This window comes from Protopterus annectens, chromosome 4.part0, assembly GCF_019279795.1.
Source record: "Protopterus annectens isolate FY-2018-M chromosome 4.part0, PAN1.0, whole genome shotgun sequence".
NCBI lineage: Eukaryota > Metazoa > Chordata > Ceratodontiformes > Protopteridae > Protopterus > Protopterus annectens.
In genome coordinates, this window is record NC_056733.1 from 859,395,356 (window position 1) to 859,417,330 (window position 21,975).

At 41.1% G+C, this 21,975-nt stretch overlaps 1 protein-coding gene across 1 annotated transcript in view; it reads right to left on the reverse strand.

Moving 5' to 3' along the window:
- Positions 1-1,977: 1,977 nt before the first annotated feature.
- The window catches only part of LOC122800356 (guanylate-binding protein 1-like), a 697,264-nt gene continuing 677,266 nt past the window's right edge, over positions 1,978-21,975 (reverse strand). The window contains exon 9 of the mRNA XM_044069806.1: positions 1,978-1,989. Coding sequence (XP_043925741.1) covers positions 1,978-1,989 — 12 coding nt within the window. The remainder of the gene's footprint in view (positions 1,990-21,975) is intronic.

A 21,975-nucleotide genomic window follows, 5' to 3' on the forward strand; every position in this document is an offset into this window, starting at 1 on the left:
ACCCCAGTAAGGCTATCACCAACCCAGCATCTTTTTCACTCTTACAAACATAACTTAAGACCTATTCAAAATGTCAGTGGGCAGACTGGAAAAGGCAATCTCCTAGCTAGTGGCTAATAACCATTTTGGTTTCATGAAGGGATGTCCAGGAGGCCCTGAGTTAATTAAATTATGGATGAGTACATACAGGATGTCTATGATGAAACAATCTGTCCCATGGCAGTTTTAATTACCAGCTTCAATTTTAACAGTACATAATGTGACTTTATTTGGTCATCTACACACAGAAATGGATTCCAATTAAAATGTATTCAATGAAGTCAGATGCATTGCATTAACCCTTTGGCACAAATTTATTCCAACCATATCCTTCCATCCAGGATAAGGCTTACTTGTGGAATGAGACAATGATACCCCATCCTCTTTGTTGTTTATGAAAGGAGCATTAAAAGTCAACCATTGTCTTTCTTATTAACACAATCAATGTCACATTTACCCAAAAGACTTAGAAATGTATCTAATGGCCTAGTACCTAGTATGCAAATGAATGTGTTATGCAGTTGAAGGAGCCTTTAATGCACATCAGTCCAATAATCTCCACTACAGAAATAGTAGAACATGTCTGTGGATACAAATGAATCTCAAAAGAACAGTAATCTTTCTATGGCTTTACCATCAATGAATTCACCAGAGACCTTTTCCTTTTCAGTCATTATACAGCACCCCTACTTAGAAATTAATATGATTCTAAGGACTAGTAGGTTGATGGAAGTATATACTAAACTTGTAATTAGAACCATGCAGGATAAACACAACCACTTCAACAAACAAATGCAGGCAAAGGTAGTAAATAAAATACACATTTTAAGATATTTACCATATGCCATTTCTTTCCAAATTCATTAGGTCTTGCCAGTAAACCACTGACAATTTTAAATGGGATGGTAAAACTTCCAGTATTAGTGGTTATAAAATATATATACCAGAAGGCAAACATAGATTTGGACTTCTTTTACAGCTATGCCTATACTCAACCTTGATAACCCTACCCTGCACTGATTCAGTAGTCACCTAAGCAACTGCTCACAGTCTGTTAAATGGATCAACTCCCTCTCCTCCCTCTTTCAGTCACATATGGCATACCATAAGGCTCAATCCTAGGCCCCCTTCTCTTTAACATATTTCCAAACAAACTCCACCTAGCAACCACAAAAGCTGATATTGTCCAATACGCTGACGATACGACCCTAAGCTGCTCGGCACCCAACATCCATCTTCTACAAAGTAAAGCCCAGATATCCTTCACTGAGATAGAGAACTGGCTAAACAATCACCAGATGATACTAAACCCCTCCCCAAAAAACAACTAATGCTATTCCACTCAGCTATGCCCAATGACCCCACCTTCTCCAATGTCTCAGGCAAATACACCCCATCAGCCCAGTATGGTTTTCAGAACTAGCCTTTCAACTGGCTATAACTGGAGCTCTCAGATTACTTGTGCTTCCTTACCACTAATTTGCATAATGTTTTCAGAATCCTTCCAGTTTAGTGGGTCTTTTCTCAACACAGCTGTGTTCCTACCTCTTTTGTTCTACACTGGTCTATATCTAACTTTGTAATTTATTTTCAAGTAAATACAAAAAATAATAACCCTGCTTTTTCAATCAATCCACAAGCAATAGCATTTTGTGTACCATTCCAGCGGTAAAAAGGTCTACCTTTTATAACTGTTGTATATTCAAGACTTCACTCATTACAGAAAGTGCTATAAAAATATAAATGTTTCTTTAAACTTTATTGTATGGGTCGAGGGTCAAGTGGGTGGATTCAGATCCTTTGTGTGCCTCTGTGTTTGTATTTGCCTCTTGTTATTTCATTAAAACACATTCTTGCAGGCTAATAGAGTTACCAACTATATTCTAATCTTCCATTAAACATTGGTCAGAGCCCACTTTTACAGGGCTTCCTGTACTTTTACAGGGCTTCCTGTAATTAAAAACATAAAAAGTAGCAAAACTCATAAATACTGACTGATTAGGACCTAATAAGAAGTTATGTCTTACCATAACGTTCCATGTTAGTTGTCTTCTTCTCGCCTTCTTTCTTGCTGGATGGGGTTCGGAGCCCATCCTCAGCTCTGACTCGGCCTATACTATAGCTCAAGAGCTATTTTTACCGGCTCGAGGCAGCCCTATATCCCACAATACCATGCGCTAACTCCCCAGATCTCGTTTGGAAGCTAAGACATAGTATAAATAATATTATAATAATAATATTATAATCCTCTTTTACGAGTACAGATTACCTGCTGGTAACACTAAGGATACAAGGTAAAAGATGCAACATATTGTATCTCCAGAAATGGAAGGACTCAGAACCTCGAGTCTATACAGGCTAGGGGGCAGGAGGGAGGGACGCAAGAAAGAAGGTGAGAAGAAGACAACTAACATGGAATGTTATGGTAAGACATAACTTCTTAATGTTAAGTTGTCATTCTCACTTTCATTCTTGCTGGATGGGACAGCGTCCCTAGCATCTTAGTCCTGGGTGGCTCAATGGAACAGACTCCTGAGTACAGTGGAACCAAAATCAGCTCTATTTCTGGAGGCTAAATCAAGCTTGTAATGGGCAATAAAGGTATGTTTGGATGCCCATGTAGCTGCTGCAGAAATGGCATCCAGTGGTAACCTTGCTTGAAACACCGTTGAAGTTGATAGTGCCCTGGTTGAATGAGCCTTAGGCCTAGAGGGAAGTTGCCTGTGTCTCATCTCATAGACCGAGGTAATAACAGATGTCAGCCATCTGGAAAGAGTAACCTTCAATTCCAGAAGCCCTTTCTTGCCTGCAGCATAAGAGAGAAAGAGATGGTCTGACTTTCTGAATTGTTTTGTCCTGTCTAGGTAATACCGTAATTGGCGATGAACATCTAATGAATGTAATTTTTGTTCAGCCCTGTTGGTATAGTCTGGGAAAAAGACAGGCAAATCAATGGAGTGGTTTAGATTTGCTTTTGATAACACTTTTGGTAGGAAGGAAGGGTTTGTTCTGAGAGTTACCCTATCTTTATGAAAAACCAAATAAGGAGAATGGACAGACAAGGCTTGAAGTTCGGATACCCTTCTGGCAGATGTTATAGCTACTAAAAACAGCGTTTTCCAAGAAAGAAGTTTGAGGGAGCAAGAAGCTGCAGGATCAAAAGGGGCAGAATTAGTGAGGTTAGAACTAAATTCAAATCTCATTGTGGGGGTGGATCTTTGACTGGAGGGCTGAGCAAAATGATGCCCTTGAGAAAGGCTTTACAGAGTTTGTGGGACATAATATTTGCTTCTGAGTGTCCAACATGAAAATTAGCAATAGCCGTTAATTGTACCCTGATAGTGGCCGATGATGACCCTGAATGAAAAAGCTCCGCCAGAAAGTCTAGAACCTCATGAATGGGTGCATGGGAAGGATCTAAGGATCTAGTTTGTCTCCAGTGTGAAAAATGCTTCCATTTACTCGCATAAGTCTTCCTAGTATTGGACTTATGGGAAGCCAGAATTATATCACGAACAGGAGGAGAAATAAGGGGAAGCCTGGCTATGGCTGGAAGTGGAGCAACCAAGCTGTGAGGTTGATGGAATGTAGAGACTGATGCAGCTTGCCCGTGAGGTGGGTCAACAGATCCGGAAAAGGTTCCAGATGCCAAGGCTGTTCCAGTAGGTATTTGTGCAGGAACGGGAACCAAACTTGTCAAGGCCAAAACGGGGCAATGAGGATCATTTTGCATCTCAATGCGGTTGCTTTCTGAATTAATTGTGGGATCAATGGAAAAGGAGGAAAGGCATAAAGAAGACCCCGGGGCCAAACATGAACAAGAGTGTCTTTGAGGGGTTGGCCTGGTAGAGGAAAAAGTGTGAAGAAGTCAAGGCACTTGCTGTTTTGGGGAGTTGCGAAAAGGTCGCAGCAAGGCTGACCCCACTTCCGAAAAATTCCGTCTGCTACCGCTTGATTTAGAGACCACTCGTGAGGCATGAGGATAGTTCTGCTCAATCTGTCTGCTATGACATTGGACTTCCTGGGGATGTGCATTGCTATCAGAAACCGTTGAGATGAAATCACCCATTGCCAAAGTCTGAGTGCTTCTTGACAGCGGGGGTAGGACTTTGTTCCGCCCTGCTTGCTTATGTACCACACCACAGACATATTGTCCGTTTGAATTGCTATAGTCCCCATGGGAAGAGAGCTCTGAAGGGCTTTGCAACATCAAAAGCACCGCCCTCATCTCCAGGACATTTATGTGCAGGTGGCATTCTGACTGTTGCCAAGTACCCTGGACCGTCCTGCCCTGATAATGCCCCCCCCAACCGATCAGGGAGGCATCCGTTGTGACAGTGGCAACTGGAGGGGGGGGGGGACAAAGGGTCTGCCCTGAAAAAGCTGAGGGGAAAACCATCCACCAGGAGAGATGTTTCTTGCAAGATGGGGTTATCAAAATGTTGTGGGTCATTGGTAGCTGTTGAAAGGACCACTGAGAAAACAGCATCCACTGAAGGAGCCTCATGTGGAAGCAGGTTAATGGAAGTAGAAGAATCACCGCCGCCATGAGGCCCAAACACTTTCAATACTAGCTTGACTTGGACTCTGTCGGGCTAAAACAGGAGCTGAACATTCCGCCTTATGTCTGTCACTCTCTGAGGTGGTAATGTTGCAGACATTTCTGTGGTGTTTAATACGGCACCTATAAAGTTTATACATTGACAAGGCGACAAGGAGGACTTTGCAAAATTTATAGAAATACCCAGACTGTTGCAAAGTTGAATAGTGTAATCCCTGGCCATTATGAGATCCTGTTTGGTGGTAGCGGAAATGAGCCAGTCGTCTAAGTATGGAAACACCTGGAATCCTTTCCATCTCAGGTGAGCTGTGACCACTGCCAAACATTTGAACACCCAGGGGGCTGTGGTGAGACCAAAGGGCAGGGCCCTGAATTGAAAATGACCGACTCCCAGCCAGAAGTGGAGAAACCTCCTGGAGCGCCTGTGTATTTTTATATGGTAGTACACATCCTGGAGGTCTAACGAGCACATCCAGTTGTCTCTGCCCAAAAAGGGTAGAATGGACTGCAGTGTTACCATCCGAAATTTTGTCTTTAGTACAGAGTTGTTTAACCTGCTAAGGTCCAAAATGGGTCTCCATTCTCTTGTCTTTTTTGGTACCAAAAAGAATCTGGAGTAGATTCCGGATCCTAGCTGATCTGCTGGGACTGCCAGGATGACTCTTTTTTTCTAACAGCTTTTTTATTTCTAGCTGAGCCTGACCCCTTTGTGCGGGTGGTACGTCTGGTCGGGGTTTTGGCTGTTGTACTGGAGGGAAAGTGAAAGGGATTTTGTAACCCTCTGATATGATCTTCTGTACCCATGTGTCTTGGGAGAGGGATTGCCAGGCTTCCAGGTACAGAGATAATCTTCCCCCGACTGCCTCCGAAGGTGGACAGTCAGGCAGCTTCTCAGGGATGCTGAAAGGGTTGGTCAGGGAAAGATTCCCTGGAACCCTGGTTCTGTGGACCCCCTCTGCCCCTGGGGCAGCGTCTGTTATTATTCCCCCCTCTGCCTCTAGGGGGAAATTCACCACATGCGGCAGACGTGACTCCCTGTGGTTTGCAGAACCACATCTTTCCACCCCTCTGTCCCTTAGGATAAAGTCTACAAGGCGTGGAAAAATGGACTCCCATGGCAGAGAGAGTCTTACCATCTTGCTCGCATCTGGTGAGGGTATTCTTCACCTGAGGTCCGAACAATTCTGAACCGTCAAAGGGGGTGTTGGTGAAGGACACCTTGAAGGGATCGGCAAAGTTACAGAGTCGCATCCAAGCATGACATCTCAACACAACGCCTGTACCAGTGACCCTACTTGCTCCATCGGCTGCATAAGAGATAAGCCGCATGGAGGAGTTAACAATGGAGTTCAGGGTAGCCAGCTGAGAGCTTATTTTGTCCTTAAACCCCACAGCAGAAGGATCCTGTACCTTTTCACCCAGCTCTTTGAGCAAGTCTCTCTGAAGGTGGGTGAAATGACAAATAGTTCAGCGATCGCATAGAAAAGGTCACTGAAGCAAAGGTCCGCTTGCCGTACCTGTCCATGGTCCTGGACTTTTTATTAGGAGGATGAACAGATACAGAAGGATCAGCCAATTCCTTCTTAGTGGCTGCTGCTACCACCATAGCATCAACTGAAACACCTTTGGTGAGAAAGGATTTGTCATCTGGTGCAGAAATAAATTTAGAAGGCCTCCTAGGGGTAGGTTCCATTGAATCAGGAGCTGCCCACACCTTTCTAGCCACTACCTCCATTAGTGGGTCAAAAGGGGGAGACACCCAGGAGGTGGAAGGGCAAGATCCAAAGGCGTCAAGGTAAACCGACTCGTCCTCGGAAGGTTTGAGAGTGGACCAATTTCCCCTCTGTCTTAGGATCTCCAGGATGTCTGAAAAGGAGACATACTCAGAGGGGGATCTGGGTGAACCTTCCGACTCATCCAAGTCGGTGTCCGATGTGACAGACTCGGGGGAGTCTATGTGCTTCCTCTTGCACTTTCTTTTCCTAGGGGGTTCCCCTGAAACTTCAGGGGAGCCCTTGGAAGAGGAGGAGACACCCAAGGTGGGTACGCTATGCTTCGGATCTCTGCTGTCGGGTGTAGGAGGATGGCCAGAGACCGTAACAGGCACTACAGAGAGAGGAGCCACAGAACTTAACCTTGGAGTGGACACTGGGTCCAGCACACTCCTCATCACCTCGAAGGCTCCCCTATCAGATACCAAAGGTAGCCCCGGCTCCGAAGAGACGGAACCGCCCCCGGAACTGACAGAGAAGGCTCCGAGAATGATCTCAAGGCCGAACTAACCAGAGCCGAAGCTCTGAGAGGGAGAGCGGGGTCGGACAAGGGTCCGATGCCACTCGCCCCCTTGGAGCCGACAATGGAGTCTCTGTGCCTGGACCTCCCCACGGACGGAACCAAGGAAGAGGTCGGAGCTGACGACACCGGAGCCAAAGGAGGAAGTATCGGCTCCGACGTAGGCAAGGTCACGGTTCTGACAAACTCTGGCTCCAAACTCGAGAGATGAGTCGGAGGAGGAATGGATAGCTGTATCGAAGGAGCCACAGTCTGGTGAGATGGGCATTTGGGCCAGTGCCTGAGATTTTATGAGTCTACTGACCACCCTCTCGATGTCGTGGTCGGAGAGCCTGGATGACCTCGATGAATGAGTCCTATGACTCCACTCCGATAGGAGAGGGGACCTCGGAGCCTATCTGACGGACTCTAGCGAAGGGGACCTAGAGCGCTTGCGCGCTGGGGTCAGCTCTGATGATGGTTTCGGAGTGGAAACCACTTTGCTCGCCTTGGAGCCAGACGGAACAGAGGTCAGAGCTGTCTCGATAATGCCAGCCCTCGGCTCAGAAGCTGGAGCCGAGGATTTGGCAGTTTTTGACTACTTCCCCGAGCCAGACTTGGACGGGAGTCATCGGGCTTTAACAAGCCCCTTAGGATGAGCTTCTTACGCCTTTCCTGCAGGACTCTTGAACTAAATCCATGACAAATGGAACAAGAGTCCTGCAGGTGTAAAGGCCCCAAGCAATAGACACAAGAAGTGTGACTGTCTGTCAGAGACATTTTCTGACAGCACGAGTCACACTTCTTGAATCCCGAAACTTTAGGGTCCTTTGACATCCTGACAAAAAATGAAAAGGAACACACACACTTATTTAAGTTAAAGGGAACTGACTAAAAACCCCCCCACACACACACACTCTGAAAGGGGTGGGGGAAAACTAAGGAAAAGCCCGTAGGCCCAATATAAAAAAAACTAACTAAAGAAGGGGAAAAAGGGCTACTGAAAGGGGAAGGCAGTTAGAAGGGACCTAAAGAAGGGTGAGTAACTGGAAAAAAACTACTGAGACTGAAAATATATATATGAAAAAAGCACTTACTGACCAGAGCCGGTAAAAACAGACTACCTCGCAGCGAAGCGGCAAACGAGATCTGGGGAGTTAGCGCATGGTATTGTGGGATATAGGGCTGCCTCAAACCGGTCAAAATAGTTCTCGAGCTATAGTATAGGCCGAGTCAGAGCCGAAGATCGGCTCAGAACCCCATCCAGCAAGAATGAAGGAGAGAATGACAACTTACCATCAATAGTACAGCACACGTTTATTGGGATTTTGTTAAAAAAAAAATAAGCTGTGCCAGCCTTGTCTTAAAGCAACAGTGGTTAATAAGCCCTGAAAGTTGAAGTGCTTTCACTCATCTGCTAGATGAGCTTCATCAGATCCTTGTTTGTAGCTAAATGTTCCAAGTATTTTGAAGATCAAATTCTGCTGAGGATGCATATGATAGTGGTACTCAGTTTAGTGTACTCCAGAATAACTGTCACAACTGTAATGAGGTAATGGTTTTGTACACCATTACTCAATAAGGAGGTAATGGTTTTGCAGAAACAAAAAGAAAAAAAATTCAAGATTAATCCTGTACAGGAACTGAAATGGAATGGAATGGTCTGCTAGTAGAAATGGAGAAAATCCTTGGCCGAGGTAAAACTGACATGGGATGCATGGCTTAGTTCATCTTCTGTCAATCACTTGATAGCAGAGTACTTTCCTTGGTTGTCTGTCAGTGAAAAGAAAATGCATCTTTTGGCAGCCTGAGATAAAGCTCTGGTGGTGGTGTGGATAGAAATGAACTTGTTTATTTGGCAGAAAATGGTTGGTGATGGAAACTTGAGTTATAACCAGAGGGTGGTATAATATTGTATTTTTGTGATGTTGATTAGTGTGAAAGATCCAGAGTCACAGCTAATAGTACAGATAATACTTAAGCTCCATCAATTTCAGTAGACTTTTTATGGAACAACTAATGGTGAGTCCAGGTTTATTACACACATTCAGACGAATCTGCCACTCCAGCTTTTTTTTTCCTCACATAGAGCATTCTTGTTCCATCCAGGGGATAGGCCAAACCTTGTCAACTATATGAAACTTGTTGGAACTGTAGCCAGTTTTTTTTACATGCTATGCTTGGCTAGCACATTCCTTATCACTGTGAATGCCTGAAACGTGTTAGGATATACGTTTCTGGATCTTACTGAATGTTTTGGCAATGTTGAAGCATTTGCAAAGTGTGCACTAATCCATATATTCAACCATTTCACTATTACAGCTGCTTTTGTCCTTACTATAGTATTTTCACCCTGAGGTGGTACAAGTGAAGTAATGCAATCGCTCATATATCTGCAAAGGCTGCAGTTCGGAGCTTCACATCAACAAGTACCGTTTGCTACCTGGTTTGTTTTAGGATCTTTAAATTAAAAAGTCCCTTATACTCCTACATCTTTTGAAAATAAACTGTGAACCTGGTTCCAGCAGTTTAGTTATTTGTTACTGTCTATTATGACCCAATTCTCTTTTATAATTTTTCACATCTCTTTGTAGTCAAGTGCAAATATGATAACTATGCTTTGCCTTCTTGCTTCAGTTTCTGGGTCAAAATATGGGTTTCTGAACCTACTGATCATCATCCTGCTGATCTTTTCAAGGCTGGAGGTGTCCCATGTTTTCTGAGGTCTTTTACAGAATCCAGTGTGTTGTGTCTTTAACATAAACACCTTAAACACCTTAAGCATTATGCCAACCTCCTTATAGCAAGAAAATTCCTTTTCAGATCATTAAGATTCTTTAGGAAATCCTTCTTCTCTTTGAAAACTCGGGTAAAAACAAAAAGACTGAAGGCTTTCTGAGAATTGCTTAAAACAGGGGAGATCTAACACAAGCCTCAATTATCCTGTTGTCAGCACAAAAAAAAAAAAGAAAAAACATGGGAAATAATCCTAAAACGGATTCTGCAAGGATTTCAACCTGGTGATTAGGGTGGAATCCCTTCTGAAGGAAAGGGGGCTTTGAAAATGTGCCCCCCCACCTGCCACTTTGAAAAGAGGAAAAGACCATCACAGAATCTTATTTCCCTCAAAAGGGGTCCCATCCTGGTCATCTGCTTGAGATAGAGTAAGAATTCTTTTCACTTAAACTCCGTTTCAGTGGAGGACTTTCTGTATCTACAACTGGAGAAGGAAAATATCAGAACGTTTATCACATATTATTAGCTTATATTCAATCACCAGTATTTTTATTGATATTAACTTTACTTGGTTCAGAATGTTTATCTCTGGAAGCAATGTTTGTAAAGGGAGGACCTAAGATTACCTAATGACTCACAGTGTGGGTCCTTTTTTTTTCAGAAGAGGAAGGGGGGAATCCAACATGGCAAACAAATGTAGCCTGAGAATCTACCCTTTCACAGAACTTACCCAAGGTAGGATATCACCAAGAGGAACAAGTCTGTCCCTGTCCTTGCCTAGTAAAGAAAATGAACCCCCTACCATATGGTCAGGCCAAAAATGCCATTCCTTATGTACCATACTTAAATTACTCACACATTTCCTTTTTCATTCATCTTTGTGACATTGGCATTAGCTAGAGACATCTGGCTAAAATAAAAGGTTAATGACTTGGGAAGTCATTTTATCTAAATAGCGCTGCCCTTTGAGCACATCCATCTCCTGACATAACCCTAAATGCCACATACTTAAAACTCAATCTTATCCTCCAAAGACAATCGCAGCATAGATGTCATCTGTAGAATCACATTACTCAGATAAATGAGTATATGCAATTATAAAATAAGGTTCAAACCTCTAAACTTTCCACAGAATGATTTTTTTTCAGTGAAAGCATCAAAAACTTTCACATCCTAATCCACATCAAAAGATGTACTAAAAACAGTTGGGGAATTATATCTCATTGTCGTATACTTTATAAATTTCCCAAAACTGTGAAACATTTTTGAATCACACTTAGGTTCTTAAAGATAATATTTTTCAAAGCATCAAAATGTCTGGTTAAGGAAATAAGAGGAGAGTTTACAGACAAACTAGAAGCTTACTTTGTTAAATTTTAAATGGAACCTACTTTCCTTTAATAACAGGAAAAGCTGAATGCTAGTTATCCCAGAGGAACTAAGGGATGTTTCCTCTCCATATCTGAAGGTACTAGTCCTCTCTTCAGTCTTCTATTGTCTGAAAGCATATGTGATCCTTAGGCCTTACGGTGAGTATAAGAGGATATGTTACACATTAACAAAAATCACACCTCCTTCCAAGGTTAAACGTGTAGTGAAAACAACTAAAAAACAAAATACTTTAAAGGAAAAAGTCACCTTTAACAGTTTAGTACTTTTGCTCAGACCACATGAACCACTGAACTACCTCAGTGGTTCATGTAATCTGAATGAAAGCACCACACTATTAAGGACTAGGTTTCTTTTGCCTTCATAGTGTTCATTTTTTTATATGACACAAAATGACTGCACATGGGAACTAGTCGGGGTGCCCTACTAGTGGCATAACCTGAAGATACGCTTTAAGGAGAGACTGGCATGGAGGTAGGGATATTAGTAGCAGAAACAGTGATGAGTCTTTTTCCACTTTTCACTAATAATTTACATTGGAGAGACAATGCTACATAATAATGTCCGGTGGGTAAGAAGGTTGGAGTATCTGTGCAGGTTATAGTATATTGTACCAGTGATGTCATGTTCAGTGTGATGGAGTATCTGTACAGGTGATGCTATGTTCAGTATGTTGGAGTATCTTCAACTGTGATGGTATGCCCCATGTGCTGGAGTATCTGTGCTAGAGATAGTACATCCAGTATGTTGGATTATCTGTACCAGAGATAGTATGTCCAGCATATTGGAGTATCTGTACCAGTGATGATATGTCTAGTGTGTTGGAGTATCTGTACTGATGATGGTATGTCCAGTGTGTTGGGAGTACCTGTACCGGTGATGGTATGTCCAGTGTGTTGGAGTATCTGTACCAGTGATGATATGTCCAGAATGTTGGAGTATCTGTACCTGTGATGGTATGTCCCATGTGCTGGAGTATCTGTATCAATGATGGTATGTCCAGTGTGTTGGAGTATCTGCACTGGTGATGGTATATCCAGTGTGTTGGAGTACCTGTACTAGAGATAACACGTTCAGTATGTTGGAGTATCTGTACCTGTGATGGTATGTCCTATGTGCTGGAGTATCTGTACCAGTGATGGTATATCCAGTGTGTTGGAGTATCTGAACCAGTGATGGGATGCCCAGTGTGTTGGAATATCTGTACCAGTGATGGTATGTCCTGTGTGCTGGAGTATCTGTACCATTGATGATATGTCCAGTGTGTTGGAGTATCTGTACCAGTGATGATATGTCCAATGTGTTGGAGTATCTGTACCAGTGATGGTATGTCCAGTGTGCTGGAATATCTGTATCAGTGAAGCTATAAATATGTCTGACAAAATGTTTTGCAATTTAGTGCACCATTACAGTAAAATAAGTAGCATTTTAATAATCTGATGTAAGACTAAACAGGGTCAAAAGGAGGGAAAGAATCTTTGAATCTCTTTTCATTAGCATTTGATATCATGTTCACACAGATAATCCTTACTGATGAGGAAAGTCAAACAAAAGGCAACTGTTACACATTGTTGAAAGTTATGGGTGAATAGAACAAGATTAGCATGCATACCTCACACAACACAAGCAGGTCTAAAACAAAAGTGTGGCTAAAATTACAATATATAAATAGAAAAAACTAGGAATTAAATTTGTCGTATACTGTTTTTATCAGTATCAACAGTACTATATACCTTCTTAGAAATAAATGGTTATCTGTCATGAAAAACAAATGTAGAAGAAGCAGATTATACAGTTTGTATTAAAAAGCCAGCAAGGCAACACTGGCTGTGTGACATCACAGCATGGGGAGAGACAGGCTGTATTAAAAAGGCAGCAAGAAAACACTGGCTGTGTGACATCACAGCATGGGGAGCGACAGGCTGTATTAAAAAGGCAGCAAGAAAACACTGGCTGTGTGACATCACAGCATGGGGAGGGACAGGCTGTATTAAAAAGGCAGCAAGGCAACACTGGCTGTGTGACATCACAGCATGGGGAGGGACAGGCTGTATTAAAAAGGCAGCAAGGCAACACTGGCTGTGTGACATCACAGCATGGGGAGGGACAGGCTGTATTAAAAAGGCAGCAAGGCAACACTGGCTGTGTGACATCACAGCATGGGGAGGGACAGGCTGTATTAAAAAGGCAGCAAGGCAACACTGGCTGTGTGACATCACAGCATGGGGAGGGACAGGCTGTATTAAAAAGGCAGCAAGGAAACACTGGCTGTGTGACATGTCACAGTGTGTGGGGGGGCAGGCTATATTAAAAAGGCAGCAAGGAAACCCTGGCTGTGTGATGTGTCAGAGTGGCGAGGGACAGGCTGCATTAAAAAGGCATCAAGGAAACACTGCTGTGTGACGTGTCACAGAGTGGGGAGGGATTACTCCTTGACAGAGTAGATGAAGTTCATGTTCAACTCCAATAAAATAATGAACAAAACAACTCCTGTCCAATACTCTGAATTAATTTACAAGCAAGGGTAAGTAATCTTTGTTTTATAATGAAGTATACTTGACAGTGATAATACAATGGAGTGAATCTGACAAAGCCTGGGTTGTTTGTGCTTTACCCTGCAGACAGGCAACTGTATGACATTTATACAATAAGCAAACAAGTCAAAAATATTACAAAAAAGAAAAAAATTAGTACCCCTGCATGAGTTATCTACTGTTTATGAAAGGGAATAAATACACTTGTAGGTTAGTACTTGCCTTCTCTTTTAGAAAAACAGTTTAAACATAAGTATGCATTACGAAGATAGTACAATTTCTTAAAACCCAAACACTAAATCAGGAGAGGTGCAAGTCTCTTACCTGCAAAGACTGAATTTAACACCAAGATCTGAATCCACCTAAGAGACATTTGGTGAGGGATGGAAATAAGGGAAACTGACTGAATGTGACAAAGCAAGAGATGTCATTCACTTAGCCTGTGAATTCAAAGCCTAGTATGAAAGGGATAAGGGTATCAGGTGTAGCATAAGACTTGATAAACTCAAAGCTCCCAGTGCAAATAACGCTGGAGATGAAATGCATCTATGATGTGCAGTCTTTCCCAATCACACTAGTTATTTTTGATACTGTGTACTCTGAAGAAGTGCAATTAAGTATGCAATAATGCCCAACAGGGTTTGTGTTATTAAAAAGAACAAATGCTCCAGCTGACTAGTGGTAGAAACAACCAAAGAAAACATAAAACCACTCAAAGGCACTTTCACAGAAAAACTGGAAAAAAAATAAGGTCCAGAAATAATGCACAACCAGGGGCAGTGTCAGACCTCTACACCCCTGGAAGGGCATTATTTACACCATAACACATACCCTGGAGGGCATTATTGTGCTTAGAGAATGGGGTGTCTGTAAAATTGTTGTGTTTTACTTATTTATTATTATATTATTTTTAATATATTTTGATGTAAAATAGTTCCTCTGCCTAAGGTTTCAAACTTCCTGTAGTATATGTAAATGGTGTTGGAGAAAGGATTTTACATCCAAAACCTAGCACTTTAAAAAATATCCAGGTATTTATTTATTTATTTGATATTTGTTGGCCAGGCTACTCCGACTGGCAGGTGCCCCTTTTCAGCAGAGACACAAGGAGAAAAGCTCCAAAAAATATAAAGAAGTTACAAAGTATAACACTTTCCAGAGTATAACTAGAAAATAAATTAACACAAATATATACAAGATAATAACAGATTAAGGTTAAAGTGCAAATAAATAAATAAATAAATAATGAGGTTAAACAAGCATATGCAAGTAGTAACACAGTAGGTAACAAGATTTTTTTTTTTTACAATCAGGAGTAACCATGGTACAACTGGAGTTTCTAATTTACAAGCTAACAGATGAGTAAGTTTCTCCTTACTTGTAGTACATAGTAACAGTAATATTATCTGGTAAATACTCATATTGATGAAGTCATAGTAAGGTTACCTGAAAATGAGGTAGTTTAGTAGAAGGAAATAAGAAGAGTTAATTAAGTACGGTCATTGCAGGAGCATTTCCTAGAGTGAAATAAATTGTGTTTGTGTTTAACAGTATTAGGAATTGCTCTTAAGTGGGGGATGAGTTTATTCCAAGCAAAGACAACTGAAAGTTTGCCAATGTTTTTATCTGGTTTATAGATCTGTTGTAGGTGTTTTTCAGGGCTGCAGAGAGTATAGTTAGGAATGCAAGGTGAGATGATAGTGGAGACAGCAGGACATGAGAGGCGATTGTTAATGACAGAGTGAGTTAAAGTAAGTTGAGGCAGTAGGAGTTGGTAGGGCTATTGTAGCCACTGCAATATTTTAGTGATAGACAGTGATGTGAATTGTAGAGTTGGTTAGCGGCAAATCTGGCTATTTTATTGTAGGTGACTGAGTTTTTTAGGAGATTTGTTTGGAGGTTAGTAAAGATTGGGGTGGCATATAATAGAGTTGGTAGTAGATAGGTTTGTGCTAGGGTGATTTTGGATTAATTTCTCAAGAATTTTTTGCTTCTATGCAGAAGGCCACGTTTCTGATGAGTTTTCTTGATGGAGTTTTGGATGTGAAGATCAAAATTTAGTTGGTCGTCAATAATGACCCCAAGTAGTTTAGTGTGGGGTTCAGCTTTGATAGTTGTGTTGTTGAGGGAAGAGACAGTAAAGGTAGATTTGAGGTGTTGGAGAGTTTTTGGGAGGAAGAGGAGGAGTTTGGTTTTATTTGGATTAAGGAGGAGTTGATTGGATGTTAGCCATTTTTCTACTGAGTGTAGAGATTCTCGGGTAAGGTTAAGTAGGTTAGAGAGATTGTCAGCAGTAGAAATAACTGTAGAATTATCAGAATATTAAATTAAGGAGGAGTTAGGACAGGAGAGGTGAAGATTATCTGTGAAAATATTGAATAGAAGGAGACCAAGGATGGAACCTTGGGGAACCCCAGTCTGAACTTGGAGGAAGGGGGTGGATGCATCTTAGAGACTGTAATCTATTGAAGAGATAGCCAGAGAATCAGGAGAGATTGAAGGTGGAGAAGTTAAGATCAGAGAGTTTGGGCAGAAGTAGATTATGGGAGACAGTATCAAATGCTTTAGAAAGGTCAAGGAATAGGCATGATACTAATGTGTTGTTGTCTCTAGAATTACAGATAGAATGTGTAAAAGATACAAGGTAATCTCGGACCCTGCCTTGATGGGACTGCTGCATATCAGCAAGTCAAGCTCCACTCGAGTAACCTGCACATGCAGTCTCAACCTGGTCTGTAACATCAATAGAACTTGTTGGTGGGGCAAATTATGTGTCCCAGAGACTCCCCCATCTGTGGAATAGACTACCTATCCACATCAAGCAGAGTACATCTTTACTCCTTTTTAAGTGCAACCTGGATAACTGGATTGGAAACAGAAAATACATCCCTGGGATTCCACCCATGTACCTGCTGGACAAAGGGATTGGGTGCTGATTTGTCTATACATAGGCTAAACTCTTGGCTAGGCTTATAAGTGCCTCAGGGCTAATAGCTTAGTAACTTCCTATGATCCTATTAGAGCAGTAGAAGTACTATGGTTAGGACCGAAGTAATGTTGGGTTGGGGTGAGGAGATTTTATTTTAGGGGATGAGCTAGGATCTGCTATGGATGCATTTTTCAATAATCTTTGATGGTGGGGAAAGAATAGCGATTGGTCTAAAATTAGAGGGGTCAGTGGAGTTACCACCTTTATGAAGGGGAATGACATTTTTTTTCATATTTCAGGCACAGTACTTTCTTGAATAGATCTGTTGATTAGTGTGGAAATGGGATATGCAATGCTATTTGCTGCTAGCTTAAGGAAAAAAGGAGGAAAGTTATCTGCTGATGGGGAGCACATTTTAAGTTTAATGAGAAGAGATCTAATATAGGCTGTGGAAACTGGTTTAAGAGAGAATGCAGTGTTGAGGGGGCTGGGGGGCAGAAAAGTGGGTATCGGTGTCTTTTTTGAGTAATTTCTGTATAGAGTCAATGAAAAAGGAATTCAGAAGTGTAGCAGTGTCTAGGGCAGAGCTATCCTGGGAAGGGTTGGGAGCAAGGGCTTACCAGGGTGTGGGAGCTTGGAGATAGTAGTCCAGAATTTTCTGGGGTCAGAGTGGAAGTTTTCTTGAGGTTTCAAGTAAAAGCTTTTTTTTTTATCAATGTTATCTTGCTTTTTAGTTTGATTATGAAGTTCCTTATATTTTTCAGCTGGAGCACCTTCTGTGTGGAGTCTGCATGTCCTCCCTGCAGTCGAGTGACACTTAAAGACATGCAGGTAAGTGCATGCGTGAATGGGTATATCTTCTTTGAAGGTTGGGCATTGGGCTGGCAACTCGGCACCGTAAAAATCCACTGCCAATCATTAGTGGACTAGAGTTTCATTGTGGAGACCCCTAACCAGGAAAAGCAGAAAGACTTTTTAGTAGTAAATTTGTTTTTTAGCCAATTTCTCCAGGCAATATCTTTTTTGTGCATGAGGTTACAAGTATTAGTGGGAAAAGTGGAGCATAGTTGGTTTTAGTTTTGATTTTTCTGACTGAGGCCATGAAGTTTAGTATATTTAGGAAGATGCTATTAAATTTTAGAATGGCTTCTTCTAGGGAGATGTCAAGAAGGAAAGACCAGTTTATTGAATATAGAGTGTTATTAAAGGTCAGAGTTTAAATGTGAAAGTTTACGACAGACTTTGTAGTGATGGAATTTGGAGAAAGAGGGGGAGTACCATTGTATAGAGGTGGGGTGATGGCTACTAAGGGAATCAGATAAAGTGGAGGGATTTTGGTAGAGTTGGGGGTTAGAAGAGAGGATCCAATCAAGTGTGCTACCTATATTAGCATGTCTATTTAATTGAGTGGGGGTATTGATCATTTGGGTGAAGCCATAAAGATTAATTCTAGTTTTTTGAGCATTGCAAGAGAAAGAAGACCAATCAATGATAACATCACCCAGTCTGATAGTTTCATAGAAGATAGTATGTGAGATCCAGGCTAGGAAGCGTTCTAGAGCAGGGATGTTGTCACCTGGAGGTATGTAGATTGAAGCAATGGCTATACTTTTGTGATTATTCAATTTGCAGTTAACTATGAAGATTTCAGCTGAGTGGAAGTTAGGAGGGAGATTGATAAAGCGTATAGGGTGAGATGTTCAAAGTACAATATGGCTACCCCACCCCCTTTTTTTGATATTCTATCTTGTTATATTATACTGTAGCCAGGGGGTAGAATTTCTTTATCAGATACCTGAGGTTTTAGCCAGGTTTTCGAGAGGGTGAGTATGTCAGGAGATTGCTGAGCTATCCAGGAATGAAGTAGGGTGACCTTGTTGAGCATACTTTGAATATTGAGAGAGAGTATAGTTAATTTTTTGGAAGTTTTGGATATACATATTTCAGAGGCTAGAACTGAGTTGGAGTGGGAGAGGGCATGCTGGGAGGGGGAAGAGGAGTTGTAGGTAGGACCGGGATTGAGGTGAATATCTTCAGAGAGAAGTAAGTATAGGGAATTTCTGAATTGAGTGATTGAAGTTATAGAGAGGATGTTTTGTCTTTGTTTTAGGGGTTGTTTGGGAGGTTAGGAATAATTTAATTTTGTGTAGGTGGGTACTATTGGTCTCTTACTCCTAAAATGTTTGGTTTGTTGCCAGTTGTTACTAAATAATGACATACATTTGAGTTTCAGACTTTTATTTCCATCAGAAAATTCATAACAAATCCTTTTATTTAAGCAAGTTGAGTTTATAAGAGCAATAATTAAAATCCCTTCATATTTTTGAGCTTTTGTTCCCTCTGTATTTCAGCCTTTGCCCAGATTTCTTCAGCTGAAAGGACCAGAAGTATGCAAACCTCTTTACTGCTGCTGCCAGTGGTCAATCTCATCACTGTCTCCATTTCACACACACAACACCCTCTGCTTTAGAACACAAATCATTTAAAATATGTTTGAGCTTTTGTCTCCTGTTTATTTTAGGCTTATCCAGATACATTGAGCTAAGAGGTCGAGAGGTACGCAAACCTCTTAATTGCTGCCAGGGGATCACTCATTTGCTCTATCTTCACGCAGACACACACACACTTTTTCTGTTTTATTTTTTTAGAGTTGCTTAGCGAGTGTAAAATAACACTATCGATCACTCTCATACACACAGAGACACAGACACAAACACATACATACACACACACACACACACACACACACACACACACACACACACACACACACACACACACACACACGCATGAGTGCATGTGTACACATGCATTTTTATTTTAATTTTTTTTCTTTTACACTCGCTAAACAGCAAAAATGCTGCTTAGCAGTATAAAATAATGGTGGCCATTAGGTTTTCTCAGTCTGAGCTCCATGGCAGCTTGATATGCTGCAGTGTAGCAATGGACTTGATTTTTCAGAGGGCATTACTTGTACATTAACACCTTGCTGGAGAATGTTCATTCTCCAATCCGATTGCTGATGTACTGCTTGCCCAGTCTCTAAATGTCAATATCACTGTATGAGCAGAGCACAATAACCTGATCAAGTCTGGCCAGGCAGTCTGCAAAGGAAGACAGAAAGGGAATACATTTACACAATAGTAACTCAGAGGTACAGGGCAGACATGTTGAAACTGGTTTATCACAAGCTAGTGAAAAGGAAATATTTTTTCAGAAGATGATGCCATCTATTTAGACCCAGTGGTTTGGAATGAACAGCTTGCCATTACTGGTCATAAAGAATGTGAGGTATGCATTAGTATGGGTGCAAAGAAGGGTATTTTAAAGGCATGGGTTCTTAAAGAGTAAGTATGGATACACAGTGAACAGAAAGTCCTGTCTGCCCCACAAAACACAGCGAATACTAAGTAGTTAGGTAGAATAAAATAAGGACTGATCCTGCTAATGTAAGCTGAAGATGGCATCTCAAATTTCAATTGCAGGTCTCACACACATGAAAATAAATCAGGGTAGGGGAAGGACAGAGAACTGTGAAAAAAAGAGGAATAATGAATTATGTATATGCAGACTTTCTGCAGCATTGTCAAGAAATGGATACCACAGTTAATACAAATGAGGAGAGGTAATAAGAAAAATGTATTGAATAATACACGAGATGGGGCAGCAATGTCAGAAAATGAAGGCATGACATATTTTAGAGCAGAAAATATCACACAGAAAAGAACCATATAAAAAAGTAAGTAAATGTGTTAGGCATACATCCTAGGCAAGTTAAGATGACTACATTAAGGACAAGAGAAGCATACTATAGACTTGTTCTTAAAACAACAGAGTATCCAATGGACAATGGCAGACAAGTAGGTATCTATCCAGAACTCCTTTTTGCATGTGGGGTCGGTGTATTACTTCAAGTGTAACAATCATCTAGAGCCAAGATTTATACCACTGGGTGTCTTGCCCTGCTACAGAAATTCTTCCACACCACACACTCATAACCATGGCCAATGTAGAGTGTCCAATCCACCTACTGCAGTCTTTGGAACATGGGAGGAAACCCACATGAACATAGGGACAACATGCAGCTCCACATAGAAAGCACCCCAGCCAAGAATTGAACCAGAGATCCTCTTGTGAGGTGACAATACTATCTACTCTGACACCGTGCTACCCAGACATCTGGTCAAAATTTGGAAACTACTTAGCATGAAATTTATATAGCTACTCCCACTTTCTCCAAGAATGTGGAATTCCTCCACTGAGAAACAAAACTTTAAATACAAAAAGTTTCAAAATAAAGCAAAGTATAACCACAATAATGATGTTTTATTCAGATTAAACATTGTCTATAAATTGATTAACTTTTTAACCTTTATACATGAAATCATTATGACTCAATACTGTTTCTATGAATTCAACACTTAATTATGGCGAGTCAAATCTGAATATTTCATAAGTAATCAGCTCAAGATTCCATACTTCTCTCATGTAGTAAAGAATAAGTATCTAAACATAAAATGGCTCCGGCACAGGTAAAAACCCATTATTTCTCAATAAATGTACAATTTGCTCTATGGTCCTGACATTCATATGTGGGAACTAGAAATTACTCTACCTAATGCCAAATACTTAGCAATGAAAATGTGCAGCAAATGTCCCAGAGGTTAGTTTTGCAAATAAAAGTCCCTGATACATATTCCCTTTTAACAGACCCTCTGAAGATTCTAGAGGTCTTTGTGGTTTTCTTCTCAACTCTACTCAACCAGGAATGCTGTGTCTTTCACTAAGTGGACAAAAGAGGATTCTCTTACTAAGATACATTTTCTTAGGTTAACCCAGGAACAGGTGCATATGTTGAGTGTCATGATACTTGAGGAACTGAAAGCAGTTCTTGCTAAAAAACAGAAGCGGAGAAAAACACATAAAACAAATGAATTGCAACTCAAAATTTATATTTAGGAAACAGATTTTCATAGAGAGTTTTTAATGTGTAGCTAATAGTGCATTAGAGACTGGGCAGGTACCAACAACATGAAAAGAGGCTTTGATAATGACAAGTAAATATTCCTCCATACTCACTTCTTACAGACCAATATTTATCTTAAACCATGAGTATAAGTTGTTTTTGGACTTAAAAAGTTAAATAATTAGCTAGAGTTGTCTTCTCACTGATTTATTTAGATCAGATGAGTTTTATACCAAGTAGACCCACAAAGGGCAACCTGATAAAGACTTCACTGATACTGGAGGATGCCCAACTCACTTCTTCCCCTTTGCTTCTGACCAGCTTGGATGCTGAGAAAGCATTTGATCATGTTAGTTGGGTGTTGGGAAACCCTTTTGCATGTTTGGATTTTCACAAATCTTTGTTTCACTGCTCTCTAAAATTTACTATAAATCAGTGGCTATTGAAACATGGACAGCTTTCCTAAAGGTCCCTGGATATGCTGCACTCTCCTGAAAATTCCACTTCTTTGGCCTGCAATGTCAATTCTAACATTTTACACTCCTTCCTG